Source organism: Haematobia irritans, chromosome 3, assembly GCF_050003625.1.
Source record: "Haematobia irritans isolate KBUSLIRL chromosome 3, ASM5000362v1, whole genome shotgun sequence".
NCBI lineage: Eukaryota > Metazoa > Arthropoda > Insecta > Diptera > Muscidae > Haematobia > Haematobia irritans.
The window spans coordinates 141,152,282-141,165,758 of NC_134399.1; the positions used below are offsets into that span (position 1 = coordinate 141,152,282).

A 13,477-nucleotide genomic window follows, 5' to 3' on the forward strand; every position below is an offset into this window, starting at 1 on the left:
TTTCTTTCCATGCACAATTATAGGAATCACTTTAAAAAGCACCTCTCGTACAGAATTGCAATGAGCATTATTAATTACTTCCATATTATTTATCACACTGTTATTGTTTACATTTTCATTTGTCAAATCTTCGCTGACTACAGCACTTTGTGAAGAGGAATGACGATGCAAAGACGAATGATGAAGAAACTGACATCCATCCACACCACATATAGTCTTCTTTTTGCATTCTCCACTATGCTTACACAAACAAATTCTACAGAGAGAATATTTTCTGACTATGTTCCATCTCTCCCCTCTTTGCAAAGAGAGATATTTTTGACAATTTGAAACTGTTCTACATCTGTTGCCATTGCATACGAAACACCGTCTCTCTTCATCATGAGCATGTATGTAAGCATTCCTATTGTTGTTGTAGCTACTGGTGGGAACAGATCTTTTACCACCAGTCGAGCTATCAACTGTTATACAGCTGGCTGATATTCCTATGTTAAATATCCAATCGCAGAAATCGTGCATGTTTGGAGTTTTGTTTTGATTGATCAGCTGTAGCTTTTGACATCCCCATTGCATTTGATAAGAAGCAGGCAGCTTTTGTAGTAAGTCAGATAACAACGTAGAATTATTAATTTCGCTCACCATATCGGAGGCTTCAATTGTGGCAATCAAACTCTTCACATTAATTGCAAAAGTGGTAAATGATTGAATATTGTTTTCGTCAACAGATGGAGTTAATTTAATGCGCGATTTAATTGAATGTAAAATCTTTTCAGGTTGTCCGTATAACAATTTGAGAACAGATACGACCCACGAAACATTCGATGGATGTATAAGCAGATGTTGGACATTTTTTAAAGCGTCACCAGCCAGCGCCTTCTGTAGGCGAAGAAGATTCTCAGCATCATTGAAACCACACATCTTAGTTGACCATTGAAAAGTTGAATAAAATAGAGGCCATTCCTCAGGAAGCCCGGAAAAAGAAGGTAATTCTTTTGGCAACGAATTCCTCGCCTGGAGCTGACTTGTATTGGGTGCATAGCTACTGATGTCTGAATTAAGAATTGGAGACGAATATAGGATCCTGTTTTGTGTGATGTCACCAGAGGTATTTGTAATGCGATTTTGTTGAGTGGATATCGATGAGTTTCTGCATATATTGGGGTCGTTATTTGATGGGTGAGCTGATGTTGGTGCCAGCGGAGGGAACCATGTACTTGTCCACTGCATTCGATCTAGTTGTGGTTCTATGTTATTTTGAGTGACACTGTGAGATGTAGAATCAGATATTGTTTGTTCATCTGACGGCGGTAATGGAGCTGATCCTGTATGTGTTTCGTTATGAAGTGTGGGATCAGAACGAGAAGTTTGGTAAATGTTATTAGACGCAGTAGTTGGAATCATTGTAGGTGGTAAATTAAAGCGAACTGTTTCATCATGCAAGCAAGAAGCTTGCGCCATAGTAGTTTCATTTGGGTCAGAAAATCTGGTGTCCGCTATTGGTTCCTGATCTGTATCAGGGTGTGCAAGATCTGAGGTATTTTGCATTGAGGGTAAATCTTGCACCCAATTGTGAACAGAACGATGAGAAGAAGCCTCGTTAGCGGCATACATCTCTTCATGTTCCTGAAGAAGTTTATATTTTCGCGAAATATAATTCATAGAAACAGCTCGTTCTTCTTCTAGACGCTGTAACTCTAATTGCAGTTGGCGGGGTTGATATCTAGTAGATGTATTTGATATTCGGCTCGAAACACTTGCTGATGAGTTTGGTGATGAAACGTCGCTATTATTCGAAGCACAATTTTGGCATTTAAATATTTCATTGGGCATAGATTTTGAGCATGTCAAATGATAACGTTTATGACAAGAAATGCACTCAAGCATTTGGTCATTTGGGGGATTTGGACATGCCGCACATTTTTGAATTATTTCTTGACCCTTCGAAGGTGAATAAGGCATTTTGTACTTACTTTGAGACAGGCAGTGAGACGCTGTAGGAAATTCGTTCGATAGGTTTAATTATTGCAAGCAGTAAAAAGAATTTTAAGATGTTGCAAGAGGATTCAGCCTCGCTAATGGCTCCACTGGATTTTGAATGAAAAGCGATGGTTAGTGCAATTTCGATTTATTTATTATCCAACGCCTTAAATTAAAATTCCTACAAAGACAACATTTATGTCACTGTTCAACATTACAAAAAAACAACAATTAAATTTACTTTTTAGCATGGGACCATTAGATTTGTACTTTTCTAGAAGCTTAACCAATATTTTTGCCGGACAGAAAGAATTTCCACGTCAGCCAAAGTTCAGACACAACTTGAAAAAAATAGCCAAGAAAATGGCGCAAATTTAGACGCTAGACGAATTGACAATTACTCCGAAAATTACTTGACAAACATGACATTCAACTGAACATATCTAGATATTAAATTTAAATTCGGCAGGCTTTGCTAGTGGCTGCAACAACATATATAATTCAGTTTGACAAAATTGTCTATAGAAATAAAATTTTGACAAAATTTCCTATAAAAAAAAAATTTTGGAAAAATTTTCTATAGAAATAAAATTTTAAAAAATTTTTCTATAGAAATAAAATTAAACAAGTATATACGGCCGTAAGTTCGGCCAGGCCGAATCTTATGTACCCTCCACCATGGATTGCGTAGGAACTTCTACTAAAGGCTGTCATCCACAATCGAATTACTTGGGTTGCGATAAAACTTGCCGATGGCAAGGTATCGTAAAACTTTTTAACACTGTCTTCTAAATTGTAAGTTAGCCCATACGGGGTATATATTAAACAAAAAAAGGCCGATTAAATACGTATATAATCTAGTTTGACAAAATTTTCTATAGAAATAAAATTTTGACAAAATTTTCTATAGAAATAAAAATTTGACAAAATTTTCTATAGAAATAAAAACTTGACAAAATTTTCTATAGAAATAAAATGTTGACAAAATTTTCTATGGAAGTAAAATGTTGACAAAATTTTCTATAGCAATACAATTTTGACAAAAATTTCTATAGAAATAAAATGTTGACAAAATTTTGTATAGAAATAAAATGTTGACAAAATTTTCTACAGAAATAATTTTTTTACAAAATTTTCTATAGAAATAAAATTTTGACAAACATTTCTATAGAAATAAACTTTTGACACAACTTTCTATAGAAATGAAATTTTAACAAAACTTTCTATAGTAATAAAATTTGACAAAATTTTCTATGGAAATAAAGTTTTGGTAGATTACAAAATTTTCTATAGAAATAAAATTTTGACAAAATTTTCTACGGAAATAAAATTTTGACAAACATTTGTATAGAAATAAACTTTTGACAAAACTTTCTATAGAAATAAAATTTTGACAAAACTTTCTATAGTAATAAAATTTGACAAAATTTTCTATGGAAATAAAGTTTTGGTAGATTATTTTTGGCGATATGGACCAATTTTTGTGTAATAAGTCATCGGCTATATATAACTAAAGACCGATATGGACCAATTTTTACATGGCTGTTAGAGGCCATATATTGACAAAATGTACCACATTTCAACCGTATCGGATGACTTTTGCTCCTCCAAGAGGTTCCGGACGTCAAATCTGGGGATGGTTTATATGGGAACTATATATAATTATGGACCGATATGGACCAATTTTTGCATGGTTGTTAGAGACCATATACTAACACCATGTACCAAATTTCAACTGGATCGGATGAATTTTGCTCTTCCAAGAGGCTCCGGAGGTCAAATCTGGAGATCGGTTTATATGGGCGCTATATATAATTATGGACCGATATGGACCAATTTTTGCATGGTTGTTAAAAACCGTATACTAAGACCACGTACTAAATTTCAACCGGATCGGATGAATTTTGCTCCTCCAAGAGGCTCCGGTGGTCAAATCTGGGGATCGGTTTATATGGGAGCTATATATAATTATGGACCGATATGGATCAATTTTTGTATGGTTGTTAGAGGCCGTATACTAATATCAGGTACCAAATTTCAACCGGATCAGATGAATTTTGCCCCTCCAAAAGTCTCCGGAGGTCAAATCTGGGGATCGGTTTATATGGGGGCTATATATAATTATGGACCAATATGGACCAATTTTTGCATGGTTGTTAGACACCATATACTAACATCAGGTACCAAATTTCAATCGGATCGGAAGAATTTTGCCCCTCCAAGAGGCTCCGGAGGTCAAATCTGGGGATCGGTTTATATGGGGGCTATATATAATTATGGACCGATATGGACCAATTTTTGCATGGTTGTTAGAGATCGTATACTAAGACCACGTACCAAATTTCAACCGGATCGGATGAAGTTTGCTGCTCCGGGAGGCTCCCCAAGGCAAATTTGGGGATCGGTTTATATGGGGGCTATACGTAAACGTGGTCCGATATAGCCCATTTTCAATACCATCCGACCTACATCAATAACAACTACTTGTGCCAAGTTTCAAGTCGATAGCTTGTTTCGTTCGGAAGTTAGCGTGATTTCCACAGACGGACGGACAGCCGGACAGACGGACGGACGGACAGACGGACAGACGGACGGACGGACGGACATGCTTAGATCGACTCAGAATTTCACCACGACCCAGAATATATATACTTTATGGGGTCTTAGAGCAATATTTCGATGTGTTACAAACGGAATGACAAAGTTAATATACCCCCATCCTATGGTGGAGGGTATAAAAAAAATAATACAAATTTCCATAGAAATAAAATTTTGACAAAATTGTCTATGGAAATAAAATTTTGACAAAATTTTCTATAGAAATAAAATATTTACAAAATTTTCTATAGAAATAAAATTTTGACAAAATTGTCTATAGAAATTAAATTTTGATAAAATTTTCTATAGAAGTAAAATTTTGACAAAATTTTCTATAGAAATAAAATTTTGACAAAATTTTCGATAGAAATAAAATTTGACAAAGTTTTCTACAGAAATATAATTTTGAAAATATTTTCTATAAAAATAAAATTTTGACAAAATTTACTATAGAAAAAAATGACAAAATTGTCTACAGAAATAAAAATTGACAAAATTGTCTATAGAAATAAAATTTTGACAAAATTTGCTATAAAAATTAAATTTTGACAATATATGAAATTTAAAAATTTTCTATAGAAATAAAATTTAGACAAAATTTTCTAAAGAAATAAAATTTAGACAACATTTTTTATAGAAATAAAATTTAGACAAAATTTTCTATAGAAATAAAATTTTGACAAGATTTCTACAGAAAAAAAATTTTGACAAAATTTTCCATAGTAATAAAATTTTGACAAAATTTTCTATAGAAATAAAATTTATACAAAATTTTCTAAAGAAATAAAACTTTGACAAAATTGTCTATAGAAATAAAATTTTGACAAAATTTTCTATAGAAATAAAATTTTGACAAAATTTTCTATTGAAATAAAATTTTTACAAAATTTTCTATAGGAATTAAATTTTGAAAAATTTTCTATAGAAGTAAAATTTTGACAAAATTTTTATTAGAAATAAAATTTTGACAAAATTTTCTATAGCAATAAAATTTTGACAAAATTTTCTATAGTAATAAAATTTTGACTAAATTCTCTATAGAAATAAAATTTTGACAAAATTTTCTATCGAAATTAAATTTTGACAAAATTTTCTATAGTAATAAAATTTTGACAAAATTTTCTATAGTAATAAAATTTTGACAAAATTTTCTATAGTAATAAAATTTTGACAACATTTTCTATGGAAATATTCTAAAATTTTTATTTCCATAGAAAATTTTGTCAAAATTTATATTTTATAGAAAATTTTGTCAAAATTTTCTATGGAAATAAAAATTTTAAAAAATTTTCTATAGAAATAAAATTGTTACAAAATTTTCTATAAGAATAGAATTTTGAAAAAATTTTATATATAAATAAAATTTTGACAAAATTTTTTATATAAATAAAATTTTGACAAAACTTTCTATATAAATAAAATTTTGACAAAATTTTCTATAGAAATAAAATTTTGACAAAATTTTCTAACGAAATATAATTTTCACAAAATTTTCTATAGAAATAAAATTTTGACAAAATTTTCTATAGGAATAAAATTTTAACAATATTTTTCATAGAAATAAAATGTAAAAAAAAAATTTCTATAAAATGTTGACAAAATTTTTTATAGAAATAAAATTTTGAAAAACTTTCTATAGAAGTAAAATTTTGACAAAATTTTCTATAGAAATAAAATTTAGACAAAATTTTCTATAGAAATAAAATTTTGATAAAATTTTCTATAGAAGTAAAATTTTGACAAAATTTTTTATAGAAATAAAATTTTGAAAAACTTTCTATAGAAATAAAATTTAGACAAAATTTCCTATAAAAATAAAATTTTGAAAAAATTTTCTATAGAAATAAAATTTTAAAAATTTTTTCTATAGAAATAAAATTAAAAAAAAAAAATAATACAAATTTCCATAGAAATAAAATTTTGACAAAATTGTCTATGGACAATTTGTGTTCTACAAACACAATTGCATTGTAAAGGGCTATACGGAAAAGGTGTTGCCAAGCGTAGTGATAAATATTTGAGGTTGTTTGATAATCAAGCAGGTGATAGCAAGGTATCTGAAAACTTCTTAACACCGTCTTCTAAATTATAAGTTAGTCCATACGGGGTATATATTAAACCAAAAAAAATGCCGATTAAATACATATATAATTCAGTTTGACAAAATTGTCTATAGAAATAAAATTTTGAAAAAATTTCCTATAAAAATAAAATTTTGGAAAAATTTTCTATAGAAATAAAATTTTAAAAAATTTTTCTATAGAAATAAAATTAAAAAAAAATAATACAAATTTCCATAGAAATAAAATTTTGACAAAATTGTCTATGGAAATAAAATTTTGACAAAATTTTCTATAGAAATAAAATATTTACAAAATTTTCTATAGAAATAAAATTTTGACAAAATTGTCTATAGAAATTAAATTTTGATAAAATTTTCTATAGAAGTAAAATTTTGACAAAATTTTCTATAGAAATAAAATTTTGACAAAATTTTCGATAGAAATAAAATTTGACAAAGTTTTCTAAAGAAATATAATTTTGAAAATATTTTCTATAAAAATAAAATTTTGACAAAATTTACTATAGAAAAAAATGACAAAATTGTCTACAGAAACAAAAATTGAAAAAATTGTCTATAGAAATAAAATTTTGACAAAATTTGCTATAAAAATTAAATTTTGACAATATATGAAATTTAAAAATTTTCTATAGAAATAAAATTTAGACAAAATTTTCTAAAGAAATAAAATTTAGACAACATTTTTTATAGAAATAAAATTTAGACAAAATTTTCTATAGAAATAAAATTTTGACAAGATTTCTACAGAAAAAAAATTTTGACAAAATTTTCCATAGTAATAAAATTTTGACAAAATTTTCTATAGAAATAAAATTTATACAAAATTTTCTATAGAAATAAAATTTATACAAAATTTTCTAAAGAAATAAAACTTTGACAAAATTGTCTATAGAAATAAAATTTTGACAAAATTTTCTATAGAAATAAAATTTTGACAAAATTTTCTATTGAAATAAAATTTTTACAAAATTTTCTATAGGAATTAAATTTTGAAAAATTTTCTATAGAAGTAAAATTTTGACAAAATTTTTATTAGAAATAAAATTTTGACAAAATTTTCTATAGCAATAAAATTTTGACAAAATTTTCTATAGAAATAAAATTTTGACTAAATTCTCTATAGAAATAAAATTTTGACAAAATTTTCTATCGAAATAAAATTTAGACAAAATTTTCTATAGAAATAAAATTTTGATAAAATTTTCTATAGAAGTAAAATTTTGACAAAATTTTTTATAGAAATAAAATTTTGAAAAACTTTCTATAGAAATAAAATTTAGACAAAATTTCCTATAAAAATAAAATTTTGAAAAAATTTTCTATAGAAATAAAATTTTAAAAAATTTTTCTATAGAAATAAAATTAAAAAAAAAATAATACAAATTTCCATAGAAATTAAATTTTGACAAAATTGTCTATGGAAATAAAATTTTGACAAAATTTTCTATAGAAATAAAATATTTACAAAATTTTCAATAGTAATAAAATTTTGACAACATTTTCTATAGTAATAAAATTTTCATTCTTTTTGTTTTGTTATTGTTGGTTTTGTTCTTTAAGCATTGTTGTTTTTTTATTGCAGCTTAAAACCGTACATTGACTAAACTACAAGTGTAGCTTAACCAACAGAGGAAAAGAATGTTTGTCAAATTTATTTGGGCAAAGCCCTATAGACTGCAAGATGGTTGGATGGACGCACGTTTCGGAATTACTACATTCCTCATCAGCATCCTCTACTTGCAGCAAAACTATCAACCAATTATAAGAATAAATTCAGGCAGTTCATTAAACCCAACAATAAACCACACTTGAACCCTCCGAAAAAAGGCTTTACATTGATAGCCGGCTTATGCCGAAATAAATTCAAAACAAACATATATCTTTTCCTATGCCACTGTCAAATCATCGATTTGAATTCAGTTGGCTGGGTTTATTTTGAGCGTGCTTCCTCTTCTTTTTCCATTCTTTTTGTTTTGTAATAAAATTTTGACAAAATTTTCTACAGAAATAAAATGTTGGTAGATTATTTTTGGCGATATGAACCAATTTTTGTGTGATTGGGTATCGGCTCTATATAACTTCAGACCGATATGGACCAATTTTGGCATAGTTGTTAACGGCCATATACTAGCGGAATGTACCAAATTTCAAGTGAATCGAATGAATTTTGAACCTCCAAGAGGTTTCGGAGTTCAAATTTGGGGATCAATTTATATGGGATCTATATATAATTATGAACCGAGGTGGACCAATTGTTGCATGGTTGTTGGAGACCATATACTAACACCAAGTACCAAATTTCAGTCAGATCGGAAGAAATTTGCTTCTCTTAGAGGCCTCGCAAGCAAAATTTGGGGGTCCGTTTATATGGGGGCTATACGTAAAAGTGATCCAATATGGCACATTTGCAATATCGTCCGATCTACATCAATAGTAACTACTTATGCCAAGTTTCAAGTCGATAGCTTATTTCGTTCGGTAGTTAGCGTGATTTCAACGGACGGACGGACGAACGGACATGCTTACATCGACTCCGAATTTCACCACGACCCAGAATATATATATATATATATATATATATATATATATATATATATATATATATATATATATATATATATATATATATATATATATATATATATATATATATATATATATATATATATATATATATATATATATATATATATATATATATATATATATATATATATATACCTTATGTGGTCTTATTTCGATGTGTTAAAAAAGTTAAATATATTCAAAATATCAATCAACCGTTGAAAGTGGATGCAAAATTTTGAAATTTTCTACCACATTTCCCCAAAATTGGTATTCTTGTGCTCTTTGTGTACAATATGAAGCAAATCACAATGAACCTCTTGTCTGCGGGGCCAATTATGTCCATATTTGGCGAAAGATATATGTGGGAGCTATTTTTAAATCTGAATCGATTTTGCTCAAATTTGACATGCATAGTTATAATGTCAGTTCTACTATCTCTGCAATATTTCACGTAAATCGGAATAAATTTGTGGACCTCATAAGAGTAAAAATATGGAAGATCTCAACGAAATTTGGCACACTTGGCTCCTTGAACTTTTTGTGCAAATTTTGAAGCACATCATTATGGGAGTTATATCGATATCTTAAACGATATTATAAACGTTTTGTTAGACTCATAAAACGTTGAGATGTACGAAAGATTTTTAGAAGATCAATTATGACGAGATCGGTGATGAATATATATGTCAGATATATCAAAATGTGAACCGTTTGTCTTTGAGCACAATCGGACTTAAACTGCGAGCTATATTTTGCACACAAAAATGGATGAACAGGCAGACAAACGGACGGACAAACCGACACGGCTAAATCACCTCAGTATTTAATTCTAAGATGATCGGTATACTAAGCGATGGGTCTCCGACTGATCATCTTTGGCGTTACATACAAATGCACAATCTTATTATACCCTGTACCATCACGCAGAGTGGTTTCACTGCAAAGTGGAACGCCGTTCGGACTCTGCTATAAAAAGGAGGTCCCTTGTCATAGAGCTTAAAATGCTTCTATGTGTGTATGTGCATAGTGCTAGTAAAGGGATAAAACTAAAATAAATACGAACCCAATTTAAATGAACAACCAAAACAAAGCATTTAAAGAAAATTTAAAGCATGAATAAAGAGATTAATTCCACTCCATGCACAATATGAGGATCACAAAACGGGGATTCAAGCTACTTTTTTCAAAGTTCTTTCTTACAGGGATGTAAGAAATAATTATACAGTACGCTTGGAAACATATTTTTCTCAATTTTTGAAAAAAAAAACAGCCCATTGTATTCACACCCTTTCTACCCAAAGCCAAACGATCATAGTCTCATAATTACAAAGTTTTGATAGAATAAAAGTAGTATAAATACGATAATAGCAACACTTGTTGTCTATAAATATTTAATAAGTGTCATATACACACACACACCGATTTGGACTGCTGGGGTACTATGTGGCCTCTGCCGCTGAGACAAACCAGCTTAGTGTAAACAATGAAAGTAAAATTAATATTTAATTTGCAAAATGATTTTAAGTGCACAAAGGCCACAGAACATTATCAAAATTTCATGTGACACTTTACACCATGGGAAAGTAAACATGCTCTCGACCACCAGTAGCCAGTTGTACACAAAGGATAATGACACAAGATCAATATCTAAGAAGGACGAAGAGAAATATGAAGGCAAAATTTTGCCCAATTTAAAGTAACAAAAAAAAAGAAAATTATTTAATTTCATTTTGGCAATTTTGTTATCGAATCACGGCATAACATTTAAGAGCATGACAATATTTATCAAAAAAGAACTTGAAATTGTCCTACTCTTCAATATGGGTAATCATCCTCCAAATGGGTGGGTTAAATCAGCCACGTAGGCAAACTTATCGGCCAGTATCATTTCGATATAATTTATTTTGAGAACGTGTTCTTAGTGATGCCTTGGTTGGTTGCTATAGGAATTGTTTGAGTTTAATTACACAATGACCTTAACAGGAGGTTAATTTTCTAATGGGATAATTGCATATTTGTGTCATGGTCATTTTGTCTTAAATGAAGAGTGATAAAGGAAAATTTTCAAAATGTTCTGTAGGCTTTTGTTGTGAACGTACACCAATAATAGGTGCTATGGTTCAAGGAAGGTCCCATAATAATTGGGATGTAACAAGAGTTTTTAAAAACATAAAAATATTGAACAAAAAAAAAAAAAAGATATTATAATAATAAATTAATCAATGATTTATTTTGCATTAATGTCTGTGACCTTCTCCCACTTCTCGATTTTGTTGATAGCGTTTGGCCATTGGTGTCGAAACATTTTTGAGCCAGATTTTACGTGATGAAATCTGCCAACTGACAGCTCTACCGTATATCTTGACATTTTTGAGATTGATAAACACGACAATTATGACCAGATCTGCGATAAATATATATGACAGCTATATCTAAATCATAACCGATTTTTTCCAAAATCTAAATCTTTGGGCCTAAGTACGAACTTAAACTGCAAGCTGTACTTTGCACACAAAACTACATGTACAGACAGACAGAATGACGGACGTCGCTAAAACGACACAGAATTTTATTCTAAGACTATCAGTATATTAAATGATGGTTTTCATACTTGTCCTTCTTGCCCTTATATGCATAAACTTCCCAGCAAAAAAAGAGCTTCTAAAAAATAGTTTGAATCCCCAAATTTGTAATCCGGAAGTAGTGCAAACTTGGATCATCTCCAAACAATTTTTCATGGGCTTGTCATAGGACGAAAGTACTTCATTTGTGGATCCTTTGCATTGTTTTAGAAGTTGTGCCTTAGAAGTTCATTTGGATGAAGAAATTAACAAAAAACAAGTATATAAGGCCGTAAGTTCGGCCAGGCCGAATCTTATGTACCCTCCACCATGGATTGCGTAGGAACTTCTACTAAAGGCTGTCATCCACAATCGAATTACTTGGGTTGCGATAACACTTGCCGATGGCAAGGTATCGTAAAACTTTTTAACACTGTCTTCTAAATTGTAAGTTAGCCCATACGGGGTATATATTAAACAAAAAAAAGGCCGATTAAATACGTATATAATCTAGTTTGACAAAATTTTCTATAGAAATAAAATTTTGACAAAATTTTCTATAGAAATTAAACCTTGACAAAATTTTCTATAGAAATAAAATTTTGACAAAATTTTCTATAGCAATACAATTTTGACAAAAATTTCTATAGAAATAAACTGTTGACAAAATTTTGTATAGGAATGAAATTTTGACAAAATTTTGTATTGAAATAAAATGTTGACAAAATTTTCTACAGAAATAAATTTTTTACAAAATTTTCTATAGAAATAAAATTTTGACAAACATTTCTATAGAAATAAACTTTTGACAAAACTTTCTATAGAAATGAAATTTTAACAAAATTTTCTATAGTAATAAAATTTGACAAAATTTTCTATGGAAATAACGTTTTGGTAGATTATTTTTGGCGATATGGACCAATTTTTGTGTAATAAGTCATCGGCTATATATAACTAAAGACCGATATGGACCAATTTTTACATGGCTGTTAGAGGCCATATATTGACAAAATGTACCAAATTTCAACCGTATCGGATGACTTTTGCTCCTCCAAGAGGTTCCGGACGTCAAATCTGGGGACGGTTTATATGGGAACTATATATAATTATGGACCGATATGGACCAATTTTTGCATGGTTGTTAGAGACCATATACTAACACCATGTACCAAATTTCAACTGGATCGGATGAATTTTGCTCTTCCAAGAGGCTCCGGAGGTCAAATCTGGGGATCGGTTTATATGGGGGCTATATATAATTATGGACCGATATGGACCAATTTTTGCATGGTTATTAGAGGCCGTAAACTAACATCAGGTACCAAATTTCAACCGGATCGGATGAATTTTTCCCCTCCAAGAGGATCCGGAGGTCAAATCTGGGGATCGGTTTATATGGGGCTATATATAATTATGGACCGATATGGACCAATTTTTGCATGGTTGTTAGAGACCGTATACTAAAACCACGTACCAAATTTCAACCGGATCGGATGAATTTTGCTGCTCCGGGAGGCTCCCCAAGCCAAATTTGGGGATCGGTTTATATTGGGGCTATACGTAAACGTATAGCCCCCATATAAACCGTATAGCCCCATATAAACTGTCCGGCTGTCCGTCCGTCTGTGGAAATCACGCTAACTTCCGAACGAAACAAGCTATCGACTTGAAACTTGGCACAAGTAGTTGT

The 13,477-nt window shown here is 29.8% G+C and overlaps 1 protein-coding gene across 1 annotated transcript in view; it reads right to left on the minus strand.

The window, feature by feature from the left end:
• LOC142231217 (uncharacterized) overlaps positions 1-13,477 on the minus strand; it is a 45,630-nt gene that overhangs the window by 2,629 nt on the left and 29,524 nt on the right. Inside the window, exon 2 of the mRNA XM_075301834.1 lies at positions 43-1,991. Coding sequence (XP_075157949.1) covers positions 43-1,991 — 1,949 coding nt within the window. The remainder of the gene's footprint in view (positions 1-42; positions 1,992-13,477) is intronic.